Source organism: Palaemon carinicauda, chromosome 1, assembly GCF_036898095.1.
Source record: "Palaemon carinicauda isolate YSFRI2023 chromosome 1, ASM3689809v2, whole genome shotgun sequence".
Lineage (NCBI taxonomy): Eukaryota > Metazoa > Arthropoda > Malacostraca > Decapoda > Palaemonidae > Palaemon > Palaemon carinicauda.
The window spans coordinates 256,334-283,684 of NC_090725.1; the positions used below are offsets into that span (position 1 = coordinate 256,334).

Consider the following 27,351-nt stretch of genomic DNA (forward strand, 5'->3'; position numbering starts at 1 on the left):
TTTTTCCTTTATTATCATGAGTGAGAAAATTCATTATCGTGTTTGTGTGAATGATATTTGCAAGGTGAGGTTGCCGAAGGTTTCGGTTTACCCTCACACTATCTGTATGGGTTGCAGGGGGTTTGAATGTGCTTTAGATAATAAGTGCAAGGAATGCGAGGTTTTAAGTGATGATGATTGGTTAGCTATGAAGCGCTATGTGCGCAAACTTGAGATTGATAGAGTTAGAAGAGCTAAATCAAAGTCAAAGTCTGCTAGTGAGCCTAGCTTAGATTTATCTATTGACCCTTTGCTTGTAACCCCTTTGGAAGGTATTCCTTTCCCAAATGTAGTGACTCCTGCCCCTTCTACAGGACCTGTGCCTACGGATGACCCTGGGTATGCTAAATTAGCTGCTGAATTGGAGGCCATTAAAACACAGTTGGAGGCCTTTAAAGGTAAGGGTGTAGGTGAAATTAGTGCTTGTGAAAGTGCAGTGGAGGTGGCGACTGATCGAATCTGTCATACCCCTAGGTCTAGACCTCTACCAAGCTCCCAAGACCAAGGGAGAAGGTACGTCGAAAGCCGAAAGGGGGTGAGAGGTGCTTATCCTCGGTCAGTCGTCGCCTCAGACAGTCCTGTTGCGATCTCCCAGGCTGCTCTTGACCGCCGTAGGAAAGGCGTGTCGGATACATTTGTGTCTTCGCCTGATCGTTCTCCTAGACGTAATTGGCGTTACGAATCAAGACCAATGAAGAGAGGGTGGAACCTGGACGTGCAGTCTCGCTCTCCCTCTCCCGGTTCGAGTAGCAGAGACCCTGATCCTTCGGAAGACGATTTCGATGTTCCTGTTAAAAGGGCGAAACAGAGAGTCCTTAGCCCAGTTAATCCTGCTAGACTCCCTGCTTCTTCTGCCAGCGCTCCCAGTCAAGCCGTACGACAACTGCCGTCTTCGGCACCGCGAGAGCCAGCGGAGGTTACTAAAGCTTTCATGGTTGTTATGCAGGAACAACTTTCATCGTTAGTTAAAGCTTTCAGCCACCCTTCTCAGTCCGTCAGACGTAAGGACGTCTCTTTGCCTGTTAAGAGATCTTCTTCTAAGAGAGATTTTAGTATCTCTCCCAAGAAACCTCTGCGCACTTCGTCGGCCGTACGACAACGTACACCCTCTTCATCGGCATGCTGCCAGGATTTTCCTTCCCCCCTCTCCCGGCGCCAGGACGATACTGCCTCTCGTTCACGGAGCCGTGACGATTCCGTTTCCCTTTCGAAACGCCTGGACGTTACTGCCTCGTTTCTTAGGAAACAGGATGAATGCAGTCTGCATTTTCAAGGCGACGGCAGCCTGCATCTTCAGGACGCTTCCGTTTCTCGTCATCGTGACGATACTGCCTCTCGTCATCGTGACGATACCGCTTCTCGTCATCGTGACGATACCGTTTCTCGCCGACTGGATGTTAGCGGCACTCGGCGCCAGGATTCAAACAGCTCTCGCTGCCAGACTGCTGGCAGCCCAACTCTTCGGGATGTTATCCTTGAGCAGGACCTCGAAGATATTTCGGAAGAGGAAGAAAAACCTGCCGACTCTTCTAGCGATTACAAGGTTCTTTCTCGCTCTCTTTTGGAACTTTATGGGGAGGAATTTCAACCTTCGGCCCCTCGTTCTCCTCAGTCTCAATTTACCAGGAAGAAAGCTACTAAGTCTTCGGCCTTCATCAAAATGAAACTTTCAATTTCGGCCAGGAAAGCTCTCGCTAAAGTGGATGATTGGATGAAGGAACGGAGACAAGCTGTCAAGACCACCTTTTCTTTTCCACCGTCTCGGCTCGCTTCCAAGGCCGGTATGTGGTATGAGACAGGGGAACCTTTGGGGTTAGGAGTGCCTTCCTCCTCTCAAGGTGACTTCTCGGCTCTTGTGGACTCGGCAAGAAGGCATGCTTTAAACTCTGCCAAGGTGATGTGGTCCATGTCGGAGCTTGATCACCTCGTCAAGGGAATTTTCAGGGTTTTCGAGGTTTTCAGCTTCCTGGACTGGTCTCTCGGGACTCTGGCCAGGAAGTCTGAACTCCTGGAGGACACGAAGGACCTGACGAGTATCATGTCCTGCATGGACAAAGCTCTAAGGGATGGAGCTAATGAATTGGCTTCCCTTTTCTCAGCAGGGGTCTTAAAGAAGAGGGCCCTTTTGTGCTCCTTCACCTCTAGATCTGTGACTGTTGCCCAGAAGTCGGAGCTACTTTACGCCCCTTTTTCGCGTCATCTTTTTCCTGAAGCTCTGGTCAGAGATATCTCCCTTTCTCTGGCTCAGAAGGCTACTCAGGACCTTTTGTCTCGGTTGGCTAGAAAGACCTTACCTGTTGCTCCTGCTCCTCTGAAGAAGGAGGAGAAGAAGTTTCAACAGCCCTTTCGGGGCAGGATCTCCTCGAGAGCGGATTTTAGGGGGAGAAGACAAGAGTCAGGGCCAAGGACCAGCAGGGGTGCGTTTAGGCCCCGGTTCAAAAAATGAGATGGAAGTCCTCCAGACACCAGTAGGGGCAAGACTGTCTCGTTTTTGGCAGTCTTGGAAAAGGAGAGGGGCGGACACCTGGTCCCTCTCAGTCGTCAAGGAAGGTTACAAGATCCCCTTTTTAAAGAAACCACCTCTCTCAGACTCTCCCCTAGCCTTAGTGGCTCAGTACACCGACGCGGGGAAACGAGAGGCTCTTCTGGAGCTAGTCGACCAGATGTTGGTCAAGGGAGCAATAGAGCCAGTTCAAGACCTCGCCTCCCCAGGCTTTTACAATCGCCTGTTTCTGGTTCCCAAGAACTCGGGTGGATGGAGACCAGTCCTAGATGTCAGCTCTCTGAAGGCCTTCGTGGAGAAAACAAAGTTCTCCATGGAGACGACTCAGTCAGTGCTGGCTGCAGTTCGTCCAGGAGACTGGATGGTTTCTCTCGACCTGCAGGACGCTTATTTTCACGTCCCCATTCATCCGTCTTCGAGGAGATATCTGAGGTTTGTGTTCCAGGGCAAGTACTTCCAGTTCAGGGCACTTTGCTTCGGTCTCAGCACAGCTCCCCAGGTTTCCACCAGACTAATGGCGAATGTGGCAGGCTGGTTACACCAGGAGGGGATAAGGGTCTCCTTCTATCTAGACGACTGGCTGATCCGGTCACAGTCGAAAGAGAAATGTCTGGAGGACCTAATGAAAACTTATACGATCACCCAGGACCTGGGACTCATCGTCAACTGGGGGAAGTCTCAGACCGAGCCGAATCAGACTACAGTACAGTATTCTCTATTTTGGGATAGTTCTGAATTCAGTTCTTTTTCAGGCTTCTCCCTCCCAGGAGAGGCAGACCAGGTGCCTGGACAAAGTCAAAGACTTTTTGAGGAAGCAGGAATGCTCAGCGAAGGAGTGGATGAGTCTGCTGGGAACTCTATCCTCCCTGGAGCAGTTTGTCCCTTTGGGGAGACTGCACCTAAGGCCTCTGCAACACTTCCTCGCAAAGGTTTGGAACAGAAAGATCCAGGAGGACACTTTTTCTTTTCCCATTCCGACAGAGATCAAGGATCTTTTAATGTGGTGGCTGGACCCAGCTCTGTTGGGAAAAGGGATCTCCTTGTTCAAGAAGAACCCCGACCTAGTGTTATTCTCAGACGCGTCCGAGTCAGGCTGGGGAGCAACACTAGGGAACAAAGAGGTCTCAGGTATTTGGGAAGGGAGTCAGGTCAGTTGGCATATCAACAGGAAGGAATTGATGGCCATTTTGTTAGGGCTCAAGGCCTTCAAAACCTCGGTGTCGGGAAAGACTGTGGAGATCAATTCCGACAACACCACAGCTCTCGCGTACATAAGGAAGCAAGGGGGAACTCACTCCCTCTCTCTGTTCTCAACTGCGAGAGAGCTTCTCCTCTGGGCGAACGAGAACGAGACCCAGCTGTTGAGAAGGTTTGTTCAAGGGCAGAGAAACATCAGGGCAGACATGCTCAGCAGGAGGGGACCAGTCCTTCCTACAGAGTGGACTCTCAACCCGCATGTCTGTCGGAGCCTCTGGAAGTTGTGGGGCAGACCAGTAATAGACCTTTTCGCCTCCGGTCTAAACAAGAGGATCCCCAACTACTGCTCCCTAGTCCCGGACGAGGAAGCTGTTGCAGTGGACGCCTTCTTGATGGATTGGACGGGGCTGGACATGTATGCCTTTCCCCCGTTCAAGATCATCAATCTGGTTGTCAGGAAGTTCGCTCTCCTCAATTCGGGACGAATGATCCTAGTGGCTCCATTCTGGCCTGCGAGGGAATGGTTCACCGAAGTGGTAGGGTTGCTGATGGACTTTCCAAGAAGACTCCCGGCAAGTCCAGATCTTCTCAGACAACCCCACTTCGAGAGATTTCACCAAAACCCCCTCGCTCTCAATCTGACTGCCTTCAGACTGTCGAGAAGCTCGTTAGATCTTGAGGCTTTTCGGCACAAGCGGCGAAAGCTATTGCCAAGGCAAGGAGGATCTCTTCACAAAGAGTCTACCAGTCAAAGTGGGAGACCTTTAGAGCTTGGTGCAGGAGGCGCAAGGTTTCCTCGTCCTCTACCTCTCTAAGCCAGATTGCAGACTTTCTTTTGTACCTCAGGCAGGATGCTAAGCTGGCTGTATCTACCATTAAAGGATACAGGAGCATGCTCTCAACCGTCTTTAGGCATAGAGGCTTAGAGTTATCTCAGAATAAGGACTTGCAGGACCTCATTAGGTCTTTTGAGACAACGAAGCAGGTGCACTTAAAACCCCCTTCTTGGAACCTGGATGTGGTGCTTAAGTTTTTGTGCTCCAGGAAGTTTGAGCCTATCTCGCAAGCTTCTCTGCGAGATGTGACTAAGAAAACCCTCTTCCTCTTGTCTTTAGCGACTGCCAGGAGGATCAGCGAGGTCCAGGCAATCGAGAAGCGTGTAGGCTTCACCCTAAATGGAGCGGTTTGTTCCTTGAGGTTCGACTTTCTCGCCAAGAATGAGAACCCTTCGAAACCCTGGCCTAGGACTTTTGAAGTCCCTTACCTCACGAATCTAGTAGGTCAGGAACAGGAAATCCTCCTCTGCCCGGTTAGGGCTCTCAAGGCTTATTTGGCCCACACTAAGAGCGTGAGGGGTGCTTCCAACTCCTTATGGTGTTCAGTGAAGGATCCTCAAAAACCCCTGTCAAAGAATGCTTTGTCCTTTTTCCTAAGGGAAACTATTAGGGAAGCCCACCTCTTTTGTGAGGAAGAAAACTTCGCCCTGTTAAAAGTACGGGCTCACGAAGTAAGGGCCATTGCTGCTTCGCTGGCATACCGGAAAAATATGTCAGTTAAGCAGATCATGGACGCAACGTTCTGGAGGAGCAACTCTGTCTTCGCTTCTCATTACCTCAGAGAGGTAAGAGTGGACTATGACAAGTGTTATACCTTGGGCCCATACGTAGCTGCGGCTTCTGTATTAGGCAAAGGAGTTACTACCCCCACTCAACCTTAGTTTATGTACTTGTATATGGGTTTGTGTTTTTTATGGTTGTCTGAGGTCCTCGTCCTGTGGTACGGTTCCCTCAGTCCAGATAGATAGTTTATATCTATTTCTGCAAGGTTAGATGGTTAGCTTTAGTAAGGTTGCAGGTTTTTTTATATGGGAAGGTAGTTTTCTGAAGTCTAGTCAAGTTGTTGGTCCTACCCCTTTGACAGACTCGATTGAGTTGTTTGCAGCGTAGCAGGTCTACTCCTGGCTGAACACTCCTAAGGGAAAGCGACTCTAGAGGCAGTTACCTTTGAAGTCAGCTACCTTAGCAGGTAAGGAATCAAGGTGTTTGTTCTCCTACAACTCTTTTGTTGTTTCCCCAACTATGTTTTTCTGTCTGTTTCCCTCCTCCAAATGTGTGAATCAGCTATATATATATAACTGCCAGGTAAGTTCTATTCATAAAAATGGAGTTTTTATGATAAAACAAAGTTTTATGAATACTTACCTGCCAGTTATATATATATATTTTAAAGCCCACCCACCTCCCCTCAGGAGACAGGTCGGGCAAAGATAATCTGAGGAACAGAAAACGGGAATGATTCCAAGTACCACCCTGTAAGGGTTGTTAACCATGTAACCACACAACCACCACAAGGCGGTTGCCGCGATTTTCGATTAAATTTTGCCGCAGTCGGAGACTCAGCTATATATATATAACTGCCAGGTAAGTATTCATAAAACTTTGTTTTATCATAAAAACTCCATATTATTTGTGTTACTGTATTAATTTCATGATTTTTATTTCAGCAATGTCTCTTTTCAAAGCAAGAGATTTTTGGTCTACTGTGGTTGAGGGAGATGGAGGTAATGAGGAAGAATGTGACACTGGTTGCCTTGTCATTGCCAACATTGACAATGCAGTGCCCAGTGCTGACAAAGTTATTGTTGGAGGTTTTTCTGGAAATTTACGAGTTTTCCTCCCACAGGTATGTCATACCCAAAATAGTCTTCTTTGGCTTTGCATCTCTTTCTGTTAGCACAGCTTGATTACATTAAGTTAATTATTAATTTTTCATCAAAATTTACACAATGATGGGAGCGAAAGTCAAAATCAACAATCGGCGCCCTGGCTTAAAACACACATTGAGTGTGAATCAACTTTTTTAATGATAACTTATTCATCTTGCATTTAAGATGATATTTAGGTAAACTATCAATGGAAGACATATCTATGTAATGTAGGAAAGGTAAATATACACTACAGTGAACCCTCGTTTATCGCGGTAGATAGGTTCCAGACGCGGCCGCGATAGGTGAAAATCCGCGAAGTAGTGACACCATATTTACCTATTTATTCAACATGTATATTCAGACTTTTAAAACCTTCCCTTGTACGTAGTACTGTTAACAAACTACCCTTTAATGTACAGAACACTTAATGCATGTACTACAGTACCCTAAACTAAAACAGGCACAAATATTAAAGGCAATTTTATATCATGCGTTTCCTAAACACGCTAAAAAGCACGTTAAAAAATGGCAACCAATGTTTTGTTTACATTTATCTCTGATCATAATGAAGAAACAAACTGGAGGTAGAGCTTTGCTTATTACCCAGACATATTTCCCATACTATTCCCTTAGACCTACATCACATCTTCCTACTTTAGATATATATATATATTTTTGGGCTCAAGCCATGTCGTCCTGATGGAAGTTCCTTAAAGGCAGCTTCCTAGGGTATATTACAACTACGGCGATATTCCCAGAGAATTTACCTTCAGGTACCCAGAATTCTAACTCCTGGAGCGAGTATCCCTAAAAAAGACCTTAGGGATATCGTAAATATCAGTGGACGTATTCTTGACACGCCTCATAGCAATCTATACCCCGAATAGAGTTAACACTTCGTAGGGGTAAAATGGCAAGAAAACGAAAACGATAAGAAAGGGGGGAGCCGTTCATAAGGCATCCCTCCTCACCGTTTCGAAAGCGTGCCCTGCGCCGCTCACGGCGCCATCTGTATTCCTTTTTGCGTAGCTCTACGACTCGGTGTGTTTTTCCCTGTTTACTACCCAATCTTGGAATTTTCTCGTTTAATAATGCTTTCTCCAACTTCTTCTGCCTCGGATAAGTTGAGTATTATTTCTTTTATGTATAAATGTAGGCTCTTGGTTAAAATTAAAGTAATTAAAAGAGTTATCTTTGATACAAGAGCTGTTGCCTGCTGGAGGCATCATGGATGCTGTCGCTCGCTAGAATAGGATTTATTTGTTAGCAAGAGCGACGTTCCCAGCCCCCTTTGCGCTTAAATATTAGCTACTTAGCTTATTTAGGAATTCTGTTATGATGCGATAGTAGTGTGCCTGGCGAAATTTGCCAAGGCTACCAACACTAGTCTTCGTAGGCTAGTTGTTGGCCTATGTACTTCCTGCATGATAATTAGTCTTCCAAATGTGAATTTTTTGCTTTAAGCGTTAGGCAACGTTATACATATAAGTCCTTTTCGAGTACCTTCCAAGATAGTATTGGTGTGAGTTTCGGTGAATTAGGTAATCGATTCTCTTAGTGCCTAGGCTAGGTTGTCTTAGGTCATTATAATATTATCTGTTCCCCGTTTGCTCCCTTCTCTTCGGGGAAGGGGCAAACCCTTTCCCTCTGTTTAAGCCTTAGGCTTAACTCTAGTGGTTTATTTGAATTAATCTTCAAATATATCTATGCTGGAGTAGTACTGTACCTTCCCGTTCCAACTGTATTGGTTCAGAGGGGGACAGTACAACAGTGTTTAGTCTGAGCCCGGTTTGTCTGGCATGGGGCAGAGTCTCCCTTGCTGATTGACTCGGGCATTAAGGGTTACCCCCTTAGTCCACCTTGTTGGGTTCCAGTAGTGATCCCTTTACTCGGTGACTCATCAGACTGTCCTATTGCCGTTCCGGTCTCGGGATATGTTCCCTTTTCTGGAAAGGCAATTCCTTCCTTGCCGTGGTTCGTGGGAGGCAGCCAGTAGTGCCGGCCTCCCTCTCGGGTCTTTCTCTAACTGAGATGAACTGTCTTAGTTGGGAATGACCCTTAACCAAGGTAAGGTTGGATAGGACCCTCTGTCCTTCCCTTCTCTTTTTCCGTTCCTTGTGTCAGTCGTCTGCATCCTTGCCTAGCCTAGGTTGGGATGAGGAACTGACGTGGTCTCCTGTCGGCCGGCAAAGTGTGCCGACCGGCAGAGACCATTACTTTGAGTGCTGCCCGGTCCTTTCTTGGTCCCTCTATCGCTGCCGTCTGAAGATTCAGTAGGCAGCGGTTAGGAAGCTTGACTTAGTGTCTCCCCTTCCTTTCGGCACTCTTTCGGGTGCCGGGCCCAGAGACTTATAGTCTCTTAACCCGGCACTCATTCTATTGTCTTAGTATGTGTTGTCCTTGCCGTCTGCCGGCCTACAGGCCGGCCGTCGGTGGGGAGGGGTGTTCTCCAGTTCTCTTGCTGTCGGTCGGCGTTGGGTGTATACCTTTGCCGGCCGGTCTCTTGCTCATCTGCCGGCCACTACAAGTGGGGCCGGCAGCCGAGCGCTGCCTAGTGTGGGGGCCAGCCGGCAGGGTTTGTTTACTGCTGCCGGCCGGCCCGCGACACTGCCCAGTCAGCCGGCCACTAAGAATGATGGCCGGCAACGCAGTGCAAACCGGGTGGCTACGGTCCGGCAACCACTGCCGGCCGGTTCAGGCATGGGATCTGGAGTTCTCCCCAATAAAGGTGATCTGATGTTGTGTACTTGAGATCTACCTTTCGAAAACAAGGGGGGGGGGTGCTGAGCGGCAATAGCCGGCTGGCACACCACCCTCAGGTACTGTATCAGTCCTCTCTTGGTGGTATATTCATCCAAGGGAGTTCATGATGTAGTAGGTTACAACACTGTCTTTTCTATCTTACTTGTGTTACTGGTATAATCACCTGGTGTCGCCTTACAAGGATAAAAGATAATTCTTTTATTCCTGGCCAGAATGGTAATATTTTACCTTAGGTGTGAGCTACACCTAATTTCCTTTGGAAATACGTTCTCTGGTTATTCTAGTAAAGACTAACTATGTGACTTGGCTGGTGGGCTTCCACAGGTGTTTGTGTGGGTTTCACAAGTAGGTGTCTTTCCCTTATTCTTGTTGAATACTCATTTGTTACATGTGAATTAAAATTCACTTGATATTCATGGAAATTTTTCTTCTTTTACAGGAGGAGCATCCGAAGTGTGATAGTGTCTTCTGCAATGTCCGCAGTAAGAACTTTTGCGGACATGCCTCGTGTAGGAGGCACGCGGCTTGTGCAGCCTCCAATGATGACCATCGTTACTGGGATCCGCAGGTATGTGCTGTATGTACTAACCTGCTATCAGAGGCTTTTGAATCCCCTAGGTCGGCGGAGTCAAGAGATGCAGCGAGGGAGAGGCTTCGCGTATGGGTAAGGGGTTTTCAGAAAAACACCACTGGACCTTATCTTCCTAACGAGAAGATGAGGGCATACCTTTTTCCCAAGGCTTCCCCTGATGCTGTTGTTCCCCAGCCTCGGCCGGAGATCCCTCTGATCCAGATTCCAGTGGAGGAGGATGTCGCTGACGCCTTGCAGGACATCCAGTTGGACGACAAGATGTCCGACTTGTCCGATCGTGCGGAGCAGGATCTCCTCGCAGAGGGCGAGGAGCAGGATCGAGATCCTATTGCCGTGGAGGAAGAGGTTCCCGTATCATCAGACGTGCCGGTTCAGGTCCCTGAACCTATCCCCTCTACCTCGTCCGCTCTTCCAGCAGAGCTTGGACAGGCTCTCTCTTCCATCGTTGGTATGATCCAACAGATGCAGAGGGAGAATAATCAGAAGGCCGCTACTTTGGAGCTCCAGATGCAGAAGATCACAGCATCACGTGGACCTCCAAAGAAGCTCAACGTTAAGGACCTTCCTCTGTGCTCGGATGCCAACCCGTGGAGATATGCCGAGCACATGCCGATGACGATTGGGAAGATCGTCATGTCGGAGAAACTGGGTTCAGTTCCCCTTGAGGAGGTGGAATTCTGGCCCAGTAAAGGGGCCTACCCGGACTGCTATGTCCGTTTGAAGAAGGAGCCGGCTTCGAAGGAGGAGACGGAACCAAAGGAGGTGATTATCCTGGATCACTCCAAGGCTCAAGCCACTTTGACAGCTGCTTTAAAGGAGAGGGGGTTCTCAAACTCAAAGGTTGCCGCCTTGAGTAAGAAGCACCCCTCCTTTGTATCCTCCCCGGCTAGGGCCTTCCCCTTTATGCAAAAGGGGTTTGCGGCCGTCATCAAGGCGGTTGAAGCTGGCAAGCCGTGCCCGTCTTTGGAGGAATGTAAACCTCTATCGCTGGCATTGCCAATGGATAATAAGGACTGGAAGGAGGTGCACCTTACTTTCTCGGTTGGGAAGTTGGACGCCGACATTGCAGGACAGCAGTTCGGCGAAAACCTTCCCAAGTTGTCGGAATTCCTTCTACGGAGGGAATTGGACACAAAGGAGCGCCTGGCAGCCTCGATGTCTCTCCAGACCAACATGGAGACGATGGCTAGCGACCCCAAGATGCCAGAGATGTTCATGGTTATGGCCAAAATCCATCTGGCCACAGTAACCAAGGACCTCTATTGCTTTGTTAAAGCAAGGAGGGCCTGTAGGGAGTTTGTGTTCGCCTCGGCCACAGTGAGGCACGAACCCAAGAGACTAATTTCATCCAACATCTGGGGTAAAGATCTCTTTCCCAAGGACGTGGTCAAAGAGATCGTGGACAAGGCAGCCACTGAGAACCGCAATCTTCTCCTGAAGTGGGGCCTGTCCCTTAAGAGGAAGTCTTCTCCGGATGAGGGCCCTCAGCCGAAAGGAAAGGCGAAGAAGTCAAGGTTTTCCTCCCGTCCAGCCAAGTCCTTCAAACAGCAAAGACAACAGCAGCAACAGCCAGCTTTGCCTCCGGTTCCACAACTGGTAGCCCAGACCCCGACCACCTTCCAATGGGTTCCCCAAGCCATGTCATCAGCTTCCCCGGCATTCAATCCCGTGTTCGAGGGACAGTCGACCACGTTTCGTGCAAGGCCCAGAGGAGCAGCTAGAGGGTCATCAAGACGCCCCTCTAGGGGACGAGGATTCAGAGGTGGTCGCGGCCAGGGAGGCAAGACTGCAGGACAGTCAAAGTGAAGTGTCGCCGGTAGGTGGGAGACTTCAGTATTTCCGGGATCGCTGGACCTTCGATCCCTGGGCCCACAGCCTTCTCAAAAATGGACTGGGTTGGAGTTGGTACAGTACTCCGCCCCAGTGCCCTCAATTTTTCCAACACTCCACCCCCGTTTTGGAGGAGTACACCCAAGATCTGTTGGAGAAAAAGGTGATCAGGAGGGTAAAGTCCATCAAGTTCCAAGGGAGGCTGTTTTGTGTTCCCAAGAAAGACTCGGGGAAACTCAGAGTCATTCTGGACTTGTCACCACTCAACAAGTTCATAGTGAACCACAAGTTCAAGATGTTAACGTTACAACACATAAGGGCCTTACTGCCCAAGAGGGCATATACCGTCTCCATCGACTTGTCAGACGCATATTGGCACGTTCCAATAAGTCGTCGTCTCTCCCCCTACCTAGGATTCAAGCTACAACAAAAACTTTACGCTTTCAGGGCGATGCCCTTCGGACTAAACATAGCCCCAAGGATCTTTACGAAGCTTGCGAGCGCAGCTCTCAAACAGTTACGCCTAAAAGGGTTCCAGGTAGTAGCCTACCTGGACGATTGGTTGGTGTGGGCAGCATCCAGAGCAGAATGCTTGCAAGCTTCCCTACAAGTGATTCAGTTCCTGGAATATCTAGGCTTCATGATCAACAGAAAGAAGTCTCGTCTTTCTCCAGCTCAGAGGTTCCAGTGGTTGGGAATTCACTGGGATTTAGTGTCACACCGTCTTTCCATCCCGATGTCAAAGAGGAAGGAAATAGCAGGGTCTGTCAGGAGACTTCTAGGTTCCGAGAGGATATCAAGACGCGAACAAGAGAGGGTTTTGGGCTCTCTTCAGTTTGCATCAGTAACAGACCCAGTGCTAAGAGCACAGCTAAAAGATGCAGCGGGAGTATGGAGAACCTTTGCATCGAAAGAGCGAAGGGACTTGAAGAGACCGGTCCCACTTCGATTACGTTCTCTTCTCAGACCGTGGTCTCAAGCCAGTCGTCTAAAGAGGTCTCTACCTCTTCAGCCACCCCCCCCGTCAGTGACAATCCACACAGACGCCTCAAAGGTAGGGTGGGGGGGTCACTCCCATCGGAAAAAAGTGCAAGGAATCTGGTCCAAGCTATTTGGGACCTTTCACATAAACTTTCTAGAAGCTATGGCAGTACTTCTTACCCTGAAGAAAGTATCCCCACGTCACTCGATCCACGTAAGGTTGGTACTGGACAGCGAGGTGGTTGTGAAATGTCTGAATCGGCGGGGATCGAGATCCCCACCTCTCAACCAGGTAATGTTAGCCATATTCCGACTGGCGGAGAAGAAGAAGTGGCACCTGTCAGCAGTTCACCTTCAAGGAGTCCGGAATGTGACCGCGGACGCTCTATCCAGGGTAACACCGATAGAGACAGAATGGTCCCTAGACGCAGGATCATTCTCTTTCATCTTGAGACAAGTCCCAGAACTGCAGATAGACCTCTTCGCGACGAAGGACAACAAGAAGCTGCCGAAATATGTGTCCCCATATGTGGACCCCTCGGCAGAAGCAATAGATGCGATGTCCCTCGATTGGAACAGATGGTCCAGGATCTACCTGTTTCCCCCTCACAATCTGATGTTGAGGGTCCTCAACAAACTGAGATCCTTCAAGGGAGTAGCAGCAATAGTGGCCCACAAGTGGCCGAACAGTGTATGGTTCCCTCTGGCTCTGGAACTACGACTGAGGTTTCTACCACTCCCGGACCCAGTTCTGTCCCAGCAAGTCCAGAAGTCGACTGTCTTCGCTTCATTACAGAAAACCCGAACCCTGCAGCTCATGATTTTCTCTCCCTAGCGGTGAAGAAACGGTTCGGAATCTCGAAAGATAGTATCGACTTCCTGGAAGAATACAAGTGTAAGTCTACTAGGAGGCAGTACGAATCTGCATGGAAGAAATGGGTAGCCTTTGTCAAAGATAAGAACCCGCACGAGATCTCTACGGAGTTCTGCCTATCCTTCTTCATTCACCTCCACGGACAGGGGCTGGCGGCAAACACAATTTCTACATGTAAGTCAGCTCTAACAAGACCCATTCTATATGCCTTCCAGGTAGACCTCGCTAACGAGATGTTTAATAAGATCCCAAAGGCCTGTGCTAGGCTTAGACCATTAGCTCCTCCAAAGCCTATTTCATGGTCATTAGACAAAGTCCTTCATTTTGCCTCATTACTAGATAATGAGGAATGTGCGTTGAAGGACCTGACTCAAAAAGTGATCTTCCTTTTTGCCCTTGCTTCTGGGGCCAGAGTTAGTGAGATTGTGGCCCTCTCGAGAGAGGAGGGCCGAGTTCAGTTCCTGGATGGGGGAGAACTGAACCTGTTTCCGGACCCTACGTTTCTCGCTAAGAACGAGTTGCCCACCAACAGGTGGGGTCCCTGGAGAATCTGCCCTCTGAAAGAAGATGCATCTCTATGTCCCGTAGAATGCCTTAAGGTCTATCTTCGTAGAACTTCAGACTTCCATGGGGGCCAACTATTCAGAGGAGAAACATCGGGCTCGAATTTATCTTTAAATCAACTTAGGGCGAAAATTACATATTTTATTCGCAGAGCGGATCCTGACAGTTCACCCGCAGGTCATGATCCGAGGAAAGTTGCTTCATCATTAAACTTCTTTAACTTTATGGATTTTGAACACCTTCGTTCATACACTGGCTGGAAGTCTTCCAGGGTATTCTTTCGCCACTATGCTAAGCAAGTGGAGCAGCTAAAGAGGTCTGTGGTAGCAGTTGGTTGCGTCGTTAACCCTGCTGTTTAACTCTGCGAGGAACAGCGGAATCATTTGGGACTTGGATTCTTGGGTGAATAGTTAGTTATATATGTTGATATAACTGGTAGTGTAGGCTCTCAGAGCCCACAGTGACTGTTCCAACGTTATGGTGATGGTAACACAAGTACAGACAGGTGTGCCAAGCGTTTGCCAACGCTATTGTCAGCGAAGTAGTAACATGGACGTTAAGTTTGATACCGGGGTATGTGTAAGTGACACATATGTTTTCTTTCAGATAATCATTCATCCATGCACTACAGTACTTGTGAAAATTGTTGGTCATCCACCTAGCATATGTACATATTTATGGTGACCATGTCTATTTATTGTTTCTCAATAAACTTGTTCTCGGGAACCTTGCGTCTCCTTCACCTATATTTTTGATTTCATATTGTTTTTTGAGCATTTAGCCTATGTATATTAATCGGGGATATCTATAATAGCCTATTCCTTAATGCAAAGCCTGGATTATACTGGTTTATACTTTCCTTAGCAATAAGGACTCCACCCCTTTCTGAGGATGGTGGTAGCAGCAAGTTTAATCCTACGCAGATATAACCTTTTGTCTAATTTTACTTCGACCAGGGTGCTGGTCGGGACTTTTTCTTTTGGATACTGTAGTCCCGTAAGACTTCGCTTCATATAGAGTGAGACCACTATATGGTACTGGCTGGCGAGTGATTCATACATAGGTATATGTACTCTTCGTTCGTTTCTAGAGTCTAGTAGGACTCCTCCCTGTAGGGGGCAGGAAGCACTCTCATGGCTTATGATTAGTGAAAAGATGTATAACGGTAACATCTTAGGTCTGTCAGTCGAGTTGACTAAGAAACATTCTTGAGGAGTACGGCACGTATTGAGAATCCACAGATACAGTAATGCTCTGGTATACTTCCATCAGGACGACATGGCTTGAGCCCAAAAAACGGATTTTGAGCGAAGCGAAAAATCTATTTTTGGGTAAGATAGCCATGTCGTCCTGATGGACCCGCCCTGCTCCTTTTCAAAAATAAATAAGAGTGAAAAGGATAGTAGGACCCCTCCCTACATACAGTATCTGTAGCACCTCGTGTATCGCTACAAGGAATACAGATGGCGCCGTGAGCGGCGCAGGGCACGCTTTCGAAACGGTGAGGAGGGATGCCTTATGAACGGCTCCCCCCTTTCTTATCGTTTTCGTTTTCTTGCCATTTTACCCCTACGAAGTGTTAACTCTATTCGGGGTATAGATTGCTATGAGGCGTGTCAAGAATACGTCCACTGATATTTACGATATCCCTAAGGTCTTTTTTAGGGATACTCGCTCCAGGAGTTAGAATTCTGGGTACCTGAAGGTAAATTCTCTGGGAATATCGCCGTAGTTGTAATATACCCTAGGAAGCTGCCTTTAAGGAACTTCCATCAGGACGACATGGCTATCTTACCCAAAAATAGATTTTTCGCTTCGCTCAAAATCCGTTATATATATATATATATATATATATATATATATATATATATATATATATGTATGTATATATATATATATATATATATATATATATATGTGTGTGTGTGTGTATATATATATATATATATATATATATATATATATATATATATATATATATATATATATATATATATATTTATATGTATACACATATACATACCTACATATATACATACATACATATATACATAAATACATGCATACATATATATATATATATTATATATATATATATATATATATATACATATATGTTACTGTATATATATGGGTTATGGATAAAATCCGCGAAGTGGTGAATCCGCGATGGTCGAACCGCGAAGTAGCGAGGGTTCACTGTATTGGAAACTTTACTCTGTTCTCCATAGTTGTTAATAAGATACTAAAAAGAAAAATGCCAGTTAGGGAAATACTTGCAAGTGAAAGGTACATACAGTATAATTTGGATCATGTTCTTTGTTGATGTCGTTCCAAGGGATTTCCCCCCGCCCCCCATTCTCAGCGCATGGAAGTTGGTGCCAGTATAGTGGTTCCAAGGAGTACACTTGTTAGCAGGAGAGAAGTTTTTATTATTTACAGTCTGAGGTCAGGGTTTGCACTCCCAAGCATTTTACTAGTAGAAGTTAAGCATGAAAATACCTTTCAGTTTGAAATCCCTTATTTATTTTAATTAATAGTTAATCCATATTATTTTCACATAAACAATTTTGATTATAAAATCCATTATATTTTTACTTACCTGATGTTCGTATTTCTTCTCTCGTGAAGCTGTTTAAATGTCATCTCCCACCCCAAAATCAAAATGTTCTGATTTCTTTTCTTTCTGTGAAAATTTATGTAAGTGTGGGAAAATTACTTTTCTGGAGAACCTCCCTACAACAGATATTTAGGATCCTACCCTTGGGAATTGGGGTTTTATCACTCCCATGCTATCAAGGAGAAAGTAGCTATCTAAGTTGTAAGGACACCGCTCCCTTCGTCGTCCAGCAAATCAACAAACTGTTTATTTATTTGAATTCTTCTTTCGCCACACCATGGTTTCCCATGTATATGTATTCTGCTCTATCAGAGCTACATTTTGACATATGTATTATTTCATTACATGTTTCTGTTAACTCATAATTCGTATATTTGTAAGTGTAAGAAAACACATATATTTTGGCGGGCAATTCAATCTGATTTGGCACCAGCGCCATCCTACCTTTCCGTCCGCACCTTGTAATATACTCCCACGCACATTTGAATAAAGTTTCAGTTGATCTTGGTGACGCTTGTCTCACTGTCCTTACAAGGTTACTAAATTTATCAATCACTTGAAAATAACACAAAAGGTAAATAATTGTAACCACAAATGAACTCGCAATCACTTGAGTTTCCAGATTGGATTCCACACCTATTCCCACTATCCAGCTTTTAAAAATCAGTAGCGTGGAGATGGATCACATGGAGACCAATTGTGTGGATAACACTTGTGTAGCGATCAATCCTAATGGAGCCAGTCAGTCATGACTGATATTATTTTAAAGGAGAACCTCTCTTGTTCCCCGGACAATCGAGGAAGTGTTCACTCTTCTTTGACTGAGGTTGTATGTGTTTAAGCCTCCATAGCTAAGCACTGGACACGTTCTCTGCACGTACTGACCCTCCCACACGTACGCAGGGATATATCTGTCAAAGATTCCTATAAGACTTCAATGACATCTTTGTTTTAAGTAGTAGATCCGCTGGTACAGTTGAGGGAAATGTACCTAGTATGAGACCAAGAGTTATGTTTGTCACCATTTCTTCCTACTGCTGGATAATTTTCAGTAAAACATTAAGTACAGGTAGCAGGAGCAGTGCTTAGGGATACTTCATCTCGGAGTGGATTAGTTTTCGGCATGTACAGCTTCTCTCTCTCTCTCTCTGCCATAAATGATAGAAAGAGATTTGTCCATCGTCCATGATAGTGGAAGAAGGAGGGCTCCCTCCATCCCTACAAACCATGAATGTTCTCAGTATCAGCAGGAGCAGGAAGTACCAATACTTCTTCCTGTAGCAATAGTCTTCAGCATTAACCCATCCTGGTTCAAGACAGTACAGAGGTAATGGTAATAATAATAATAATAATGATAATAATAATAATAATAATGATAATAATGACAATGATAATAATAGTAATAATAATAATGTTATTGTTATTATTATTATTATTATTATTATTATTATTATTATTATTTCGGGAAGAGACCTTTCAAACAGGTTTTATTAAAGGTAATTGCTGCCCCAGTGGCATTAATCTTGTAAAGAACTTTTATTATTGCTCTTATTATCTTCTTCTCTACAGTACTGCATTCTGGCTATAACTGTGACAGGGGGACATTACCTTTCTCATGAAGAAAGGTAAAGGAGACCATATCATTTAAAACTTTTCTTTTGTAACCGAGACTACTGTATACCACAGCACTTATAGTACAGATATTGAATAAAGATATTCTGCAAGAGTCCTTATCATGGGTAACTTTCACTATGAGTGTAAGCACAAAGTAGCACTTTCACCTTATCTTCGTATTTACACACACAATTTGAAAGTCCATAAGATTAGGTAAATATCCTTCAGTTCAACCTGTTTCGAGCAGGGTGTTCTGCTCATTTTCAAGAGTGAACTGAGGAGAGGTGGCATTCTCTGAAACATGTACACGATTTCCTCTGTTTCAATGTCAGTATCTCATTGCTTGTGGGTCACCCGAGTGCGGAGTTGGGAATGTCTCGGCCCCAACTCCACAACCAGTTGACAAGAATGAAGAGATCCTTATTTCGATCCAACGGATGATTGAATTGTTCCAAAAGGAACAAGAGATGATGTGGGAATCACTCAGGCAGTAGCAGATACTGTTGCAAGAGAGGGTGGACTGCCCCAGATCCACCACTAGGAAGCCCCTTAGAGTGGTGGATCTCCCTCACTGCTCCGAAACCAATCCCTGGAGGTATGCGGAGCATATGCCTATGATGAATGGGAAGCTATTCGTCTCGGAGAAGTTGGGGGCCAGGCTGATTGAAGACCTTGAGTTCTGGCCTAACTTTTCGGCCTACCCAGACTGTCAAGTGAGACTGTGGGATGAACATGCAGCCCGAGAGGAAACAGTACCCAAAGATGTTATTGTCTTTGAACATGACAAGGCACAAGCCATCCTCCTGAAAGCCTTCAAGGGAGCCGGGTACACCAACTCAAAAGTCTCAGCACTGAGCAAGAAACATCCCACCTTTCTTGCCCCTTCTTCCATCTCTTTCCCCTTTTTGGCGAAAGCACTAGACTTTGCCATCAAGGCAGTCGATGATGGCAAACCCTGCCCAACCCTAGAGGAATGCAAACCATTCTCTCTAGCACTGCCTACCTGCGAGGAGAAGTGGAAGTATGTCCACCTAACCTTCTCCGTCTCTAAGTTGTATCCAGAGATAGCAGGCCAACAGTTCAATGAGAACCTTCCTAAGTTGCTAGATCATCTTCTGAGGAGGGAACAGGAGTCGAAGGAGAGACTTGCAGCCTCCCTTTCTCATCAGAACTGCCTGGAAATGTGTTCAGGTAAACATAACGCCCCAGAAAAGTCATCTTCCTGGCTAAGTCTCACATGGGTACCCTTGTGAAAGACTTATATGCTTTCCTTAGATCAAGGAGAGCCTGCAGAGAGTTTATGTTGGCCTCAGCGACCGTTAGACACGAACCAAGGAAGCTGATCACCTCGAGTATCTTGGGTAAAAACCTTTACCCACAGGAACTGGTCCAAGAGATCATTGCCAGAGCAGCCTGGGAAAATAGGAACCTTCTCCAAAAGTGGGACATGAACTCAAAGAGGAAATCTTCCTCGGACGGAGGTCCCCAGCCTAAGAATAAAAAGGCAAGGAGACCACGCAGACCTGCACAACTTCCTAACGTGACCATGATCACAATGCCTCAGACCGCCTTTCAGATGGTCGTAAGAGAGGTTCTCCCAAAGGTAACTCCTCTCGGGGCCGAGGAGGACGTGGTCGTGGAAACAAATTCGCAGGACCCCCCAAGCAATGAGGGGTTCCAGGTAGGGGGCAGACTGCATCACTTTCGGGATCGCTGGACCTTCGATCCCTGGGCCCACAGCCTAATCACGAATGGACTCGGGTGGAAATGGAACAGAACTCCACCCGTTTTCCAGAATTCTTCCGACACTCCAACCCCAAGTTCATTGAGAACAACAAGTTCCGAATGCTTACTTTGCAACACATAAAGACCCTTCTGCCAAAAGGGGTGTACACGGTCTCAATAGACCTAGCAGATGCTTACTGGCATCTTCCAATGAGTCGCCTCTCTCCTCCTACTTAGGATTCAAACTACAGAAGAAGTTTGTCTTCAGAGCAATGCCCTTCTGACTGAACACAGCCCCAAGGATATTCACGAAGCTAGCAAACGCAATCGTCCAACAGCTACGCTCCGAAGGAGTTCAAGTGGTAGCATATCTAGATGGTTGACTGGTATGGGTAGCATCCAAGACTACTTGTCTGCAAGCAGCAAACAAGGTGATCCAGTTCCTGGAACACCTGGGCTTCAAGATCAATCGCAAGAAGTCTCGCCTTTCTCCAGCTCAACAGTTCCAGTGGCTAGGAATCCTATGGGACTTAAAGTCACACCACCTCCTCATTCCATCCAAGAAGAAGAGAGAAATAGCGGGATCTGTCTGGAGACTAATCCGTCTCAAGAGGATTTCAAGACGCCAACAGGAAAGAGTATTAGGCTCTCTCCAGTTTACAGCAGTGACAGACCCGGTGCTAAAAGCACGTTTGAAAGATGCATCATTAGTCTGGAGGAAATACGCATCAAACGCTCGAAGAGATCAAGTAAGGTTGACCCCGACCTTATGCGCACACAGTTGAGGCCGTGGTCAACAGCCAAGAGCCTAGCACGGAAACACTTCCCCTGCAACCACCACAACCATCAGTGGTGATACACACGGATGCCTCCTTGGAAGAATGGGGAGGCCATTCTCACGACAAAAAAGTGCAAGGGAATTGGTCTCACCAGTTCAAAACCTTTCATATCAACATTTTGGAGGATATGGGAGTTTTCCTGACATTGAAAAAACTATCCCCTTGCAGATCAATCCACATTAGATTAGTCCTGGACAACGAGGTGATAGTAAAGTGTCTAAATCGACAAGGCTCGAGATTGCCCCACATCAACCATGTGATATTAGCCGCCATCTACCTGGCAAGGAGGAAGGGATGGCACCTATCAGCAGTTCACCTGCAAGGGTTCCGCAATGTGATGACGGACGCTCTATCCAGGCAAAAGCCCATATAGACAGAATGGTCCCTAGACGCAGACTCATTCTCCTTCATCTCGGAAAAAGTCCCGTAACTACAGATCGACCTCTTCGCAACGAGTGACAACAAGAAACTACCTCGTTATGTAGCCCCTAATATGGACCCTCAAGCAGAGGCGATGGATGCCATGTCCCTCGACTGGAACAGGTGGAATCGCATTTTCCTGTTTCCACCAACCAATCTCTTTCTAAGAGTCCTCGACAAGCTAAGATCCTTCAGAGGGACAGCAGCAGTATTGGCCCCCAGGTGGCTCAAAAGCAATTGGTTCCCTCTAGTCCTAGAGCTGAAACTGAAGCTGATTCCTCTGCCGGACCCAGTACTATCTCAACTGGTCCAGAAGTCGACTGTCTACGCTTCCTCCTCAAGAACCAACAACCTACATCTCATGATTTTCTCGCCCTAGCTGCGAACAAAAAGTTTGGAATCTCGAAGGATAAAGTTGACTTCATCGAAGAGTACAAGTCAAGTTTGACCAGGAGACAATGTGAATCGTCATGGAAGAAATGGGTTTCCTTTATGAAAACAAGGAAAGCGACAGAGATATCGATAGATTTCTGTCTCGCATTCTTCATATACCTACGCGAACAAGGCCTAGCCTCTACTACAATTACCTTGTGTAAGTCAGCCCTGGCTAGACCACTTCTGTATGCTTTTGAGGTGGACCTCTCTAGTGAAATCTATAATAAGATCCCAAAAGCATGCGCTAGACTCAAGCCAGCAACCCCACCAAAGCCCATCACGTGGTCTTTGGACAAAGTCTTGCACTATGCTTCGAACCTAAACAATGAGGATTGTACTCTAAAGGATCTAACACAGAAAGTAACTTTTCTGTTTGCAATAGCCTTACGGGCTAGAGTTAGTGAAATAGTGGCCTTATCCAGAAACAAAGGCCATATTCAGTTCCTGGACTCAGGAGAACTGAATCTTTTTCCTGATCCTGCCTTTCTTGCCAAGAATGAGCTACCTACTAAGAGGTGGGGTCCGTGGAGAATCTGCCCACTGAAGGAAGATGCCTCTCTCTGCCCAGTAGAGTGTCTTAAGGTCTATCTTCGAAGAACTTCAGACTTCAAGGGAGGACAGCTCTTCAGAGGCAAAACCTCAGGATCAAACTTATCTTTAAGACAACTGAGAGCGAAGCTCACCTACTTTATTCGCAGAGCAGATCCTGACAGTACACCCGCAGGTCACAATCCGAGGAAATTTGCTTCTTCATTGAACTTCTTTCAACGTATGGACTTTGAAAGACTCCGCTCATACACTGGGTGGAGATCATCCAGGGTCTTCTATAAACATTACGTGAAGCAAGTACATGAAATAAAATATTTTGTGGTGGCGGCAGGTAATGTCATTAAACCTGTCGTCTAGTGCTGCTATGAACAGTGGACTGTTTTGGGACTAGACATTGCGTCGGGTGCATGGGTATACCTACCCTCTAGTGCAAATCACAGCGATGGTTAACATTCTGTTCCATATAGGTGCATATCTGACCAATAACACTAGTCCCGAGTGAACGTTTGCATCACAGTGTTTATGCATTTCCGAGCATCTGAACATGTCATAGATTGGTTTCACATCTCCATTGAGTGGCATTATTCTGATAATGAAATTATATATATTTTTTCTGCACGAGAAAATATGGACCTTGATGTGTTGTAATGCTGGATCAGATTCATACTCTATTGTTACTACATTTGATAAATTAGTTGCAAAATAAAATACTGAAACGTATTTGCGTCTTATTACTGCTACCTCAGTTACAGACTAATAAAGTATGCTAGAGTTTTATTTAATCCCTGTAAAGGGCTTATAACATGAAATTAAGACAAAGATTTCCCAAAGATCGAATCTTACATTCTCATGGTAAGTAAAAAAGGTAAGCTCCAAAGTTTTCTTTTTTTGTTCCTACAGAAATACAAACCTTGAATCCTTAACGTTGATATCGACATATTCCCTGCAGGCGGCAGGAAGCACTAAGCCAGCTCCAGGCTTAGTGGAAATGACAGGTTTCTGGAATTTCACATATAGGTCTAGTAGACCAAATAAGGAAATCTATTCAAGGTGGAAGGCACATACACAAACCCAAAGCTAATAGTAATTTCAAGATAATTCTCTGGTATGCTTCCATCAGGACGACATGGCCCGAGCCCAAAAAACGAAATTTGAACAAAGTGAAAAATCTAGTTTTGGGTGAGAGTGCCATGTCGTCCTGATGGACCCCCTTTTGCTGACCCCTCCCAAAATTACTTTATATGCGACAATTTCTGCTTAACGACAAGAAAAGGAATGGCATCGCTGTAGTAGTAGGGATGGAGGTCCACTGGGTACCCCCTTCTTTTGCCACTCTTCCCCCTTACATCAAAGAGTTAAATCTATTCGAGGTGAAGATTGCTATGTGTCGTATCTAGTATACGTCCCCTGATATTATGGGATATCCAATACTGGATACTTGCGCCAGGAGTTAGAATCCTGGAGACACTCGGTTTAATTCTCTGGGAGTATCACTGTAGTAAATATCCTTTAGAAAGCTACCTAAAGGAACCTTCCATCAGGACGACATGGCACTCTCACCCAAAAATAGATTTTTCACTTTGTTCAAAATCCGTTAATTATCCGTGCAGAAGCAAGGGTCAGTGAGAGGTTTGTTAGGTTAGAAGGAAGTCCACCCTAGGACACCAAATATTTATGAACTTCCACTTTTCGCGCTGATCTCTAAAACCTAACACGCAAAGAATGAGAGCTGACATATACTGTATATTTCTTCCATAGATACTACCAACAAAGTTACGTACTTAAGAGTTTTGTCCTGACTAAAGGGCTCATAAGGTGGGTTTTGCCTCCTTCCATTTTTAGTGGCTTGGTTCCCACAACCCTCCTTAACCATTTTATCTTATTTCTCTTCCTCTTGTTTTGATAAAGTTTTTTATAGTTTATATAGGATAAATTTATTTTAATGTTACAGTACTGTTTTCAAAATATTTAAGTTTTCCTTGCTTCCTTTCTTAACTGGGCTATTTTCCTTGTTGGAGCCCCTGGGCTTACAGCATTCTGCTTTTTCAACTGGGGTTGTAGCTTAGCAATTAATAGTAATGGTAATGATAAAAGTCGAGAACAATCATACTAACTTCCTGACCATAATCAAGAGATTTCTGTTACTCTATTGGAGATTGTAAGAAGGGCATCTCATGCTCCAAGGCCTTTATGAAAACCAAATTACAAACTAGGGAACAAATGAGTACCTTCAGCAAACCTATTTAGACATTTTGCCAAAAGTCTTTAATAAACTTTAGATAATATGGGAGGTATGGAAATTGGGCAGTAAGCAGCTGGACTTGATGTACCACAAATGTATTTACATAATGTAGTAACCTTACCAGTTATCCAACTAGTGGTAAAAGTACCTATTCTTGCTAACTTAGGAGCTAAGAAATCTGCAGTCTTTATAAAAAAAGAAAAAAAAGGAAAAAAGCCATTTAGGTCTACACTTCCATAAGCATGAAGATCCATCAAGAGAGCTTTATTTTCACGAGACTGAAAAACTAAATTAGTTAGTTTAGCCACAGGAAAACAGGAATCAGGAAGATCATATACAGTACATGCCCACTCTCTTCACCACTGACTGACCTCATTGTCAAGAGGATATAATATTAGTTTCATTGTTGAGACTGATTTAGGTCGATATCAACCACCAAATGTGTTCAAAGTGGGCTAGTGGGTTGGGCTGTTAAAGGGAGGAAAATAGTATTTTTTTTTTTTTTTTTTTTTATATATTGAGTCAACTATGAGGACATCATGAGAGTATAGAAATAAAAGATTTTATTAAAATTAAATTTTCTTGTCCATTTATTTAGTTTTTAATTGTTCGTTTTTATTTTAGTCCCACAGAAATGAAGAAGGTGAAGAGACATATGGCTTCCGTCCAGACCACGTTCTATTAGAGACGACTCTGAATTATCCTATAATTCGACTTGCTGCTGGTAGATTTGTGTCGTAAGTATAATAGTAAGATAGTTAGTATTCTAATGTACTGTATTGTAAATGCAGCCTATACTGCTCATTAATTGATTACCCTTTATAAATATCTCCCTTGTGCCCTGTCACAATAAATAGAGTTTATGCTGTGCATGTATGAAAGGCCCTTTCAATTTTGTTGTCAGATGCTACGATTTTGAGTGAAGGCCACAGTAAGTTATTTGCTTACCAGAAAAGAAGGTTTTTCTGGGATTTGGGAACAGGTGCAACCTCTCATTTCCCCAACCAACTTGGTAATAAGTTACCAGTCCAATGTTTGTCAGTGTATGAACTGAAGTAAGTTTTTTTTTTTAAAGGTTCAAATTACATGACTGACAAGTAGATTACATAGGCAGCTACATCCCAAAGAATATTGAAAATAGCACTGCAGATTCCCCAGATCTATGATGCCATAGATGACAAGAAGAGCATATGGAATATGGAGGGGTACAGGAAATAAGGGGAACAAGAGGGGTTGATTAATGAAACAGAGGGGATAGGGATACGTAATATATGGGACACATTCCAGTCCCCCACACAGCCCACTGTAAGCCACTGGATCCCTACCTCAGACAAACTGGGCCAAGTCCAGCATCTCTACTTCATTCTGCATAATACTGTATTGTTTCTTATAAAGATATTGGTCTCTATCTGCCCAAAGGCCACAGTAAGTTATTTGCTTACCAGAAAAGAAGGTTAGGAATATATGGGACACATTCCAGTCACCCACACAGCCCACTGTATGCCACTGGATCCCTACCTCAGACAAACTGGGCCAAGTCCAACATCTCTACTTCATTCTGCCTAATACTGTATTGTTTCTTATAAAGATATTGGTCTCTATCTGCCCCAAGCTAGCTCAGCCAACTCGAGTAGAAGTTAACCATGGCAACAATGCTGAAAGTCACAAGCAGTGTTTAAACATGAGGGCACCCAGAGTATGCTGCAGAGGTCTTTTATTTCCATGAGCCTCTCCTACTGTTTTTATTACTTTCTGCTTCGGAGCTGACTCAATATGGACATTATTCACAAAATACCAAAAATTTCCCGTTTTCTTGCATGCAAGAGGCATACACCAAGGTGATATCTGGTAGTTAATGGTGACCCAATTCAATCTCTTTTGTTGTATGTTCCCTCACAGACAATGTTTTAGCCCAGTAGGAGTTTCCAAAAGATTTTTGAAACCATAGATTTTCTATTATTTCTGAGCCTTCTCTGATGATCATGTGGCATTCATCTCTGAAAGCTTGGAATGTCAATGAAATTTCCCATTTTCCTTTTTTCCAACACAATAATGCCCCATTTTCTTTATTTCCAACACAATGTTACCTCTTGTAAAGCAATAAGACCAGCGTCTATCAGGAATAACATGCTGTGTATGTCATATGGCTTCTTCAGTGTAAAAGTCAACATGGGACAACAATGATGCATGCTCCTCTGCTCCAGATGTCAGGTTTTCTGTGTGTTTGTTTATACAATTTCTAGTGCTTTTAAGATGTCTTCTCTGGATTTGTTAGTAATTGTTGCATTGTTGTGTACAGTATGATGATTTTTTAGAAGTATTTAGAATAACCTTAGATGTAATAGATTGGTACCAAGGCACTAGACTGAGAGGCCAGTTAGTTGTATAGATGAGTATCTTGTCTTTCATTCATGGTTCACCTCCACCAGAGTGTGATCATCAATATGGAGATCAGGGGAGGCTCATAGAAGTAAATGGAATTTTAATAATAAAAGTTTATATTTCTATATTCACCTGAGTTCAAATATATGGCCACCCTCCTCCCCACTGACTAATTATGTCAAGAAGTTAGGATATTAAAGGTTAAAAGGTGTCTGGTTTCAGTTCCAGTTCCATCAGAATAGATGCTCACCAGAACGTCAGCCGGGCAAGCCCAACCCCCCACTGTGGTGCCCTACCACAGCAGTAGCCTCCCCAGTAAACAGCTTAAACTCATGAGACTTATGGGTTATCATTAGCTACCAGATGTCTTGCCTTGATTGGCAAGAGGCTTGGCTCTGAAAGGGAAGAAAATTATCAATTGTTATTTTTTAGGGATTACCAAATTGGTATTTGCTAAACATTATCTCAAAGAATC

The 27,351-nt window shown here is 45.0% G+C and overlaps 1 protein-coding gene and 1 long non-coding RNA gene across 2 annotated transcripts in view; both read left to right on the forward strand.

Annotated features, from left to right (window-relative positions):
* LOC137641336 (uncharacterized) overlaps positions 1 to 27,351 on the forward strand; it is a 386,962-nt gene that overhangs the window by 103,379 nt on the left and 256,232 nt on the right. The gene's annotated exons all lie outside the window — the stretch shown is intronic.
* The window catches only part of BBS9 (Bardet-Biedl syndrome 9), a 196,429-nt gene that overhangs the window by 11,447 nt on the left and 157,631 nt on the right, over positions 1 to 27,351 (forward strand). Inside the window, exons 2-3 of the mRNA XM_068379472.1 lie at positions 6,243 to 6,421; positions 25,119 to 25,231. Of these exons, the coding sequence (XP_068235573.1) occupies positions 6,245 to 6,421; positions 25,119 to 25,231 (290 nt within the window). The 5' untranslated portion in view covers positions 6,243 to 6,244. The remainder of the gene's footprint in view (positions 1 to 6,242; positions 6,422 to 25,118; positions 25,232 to 27,351) is intronic.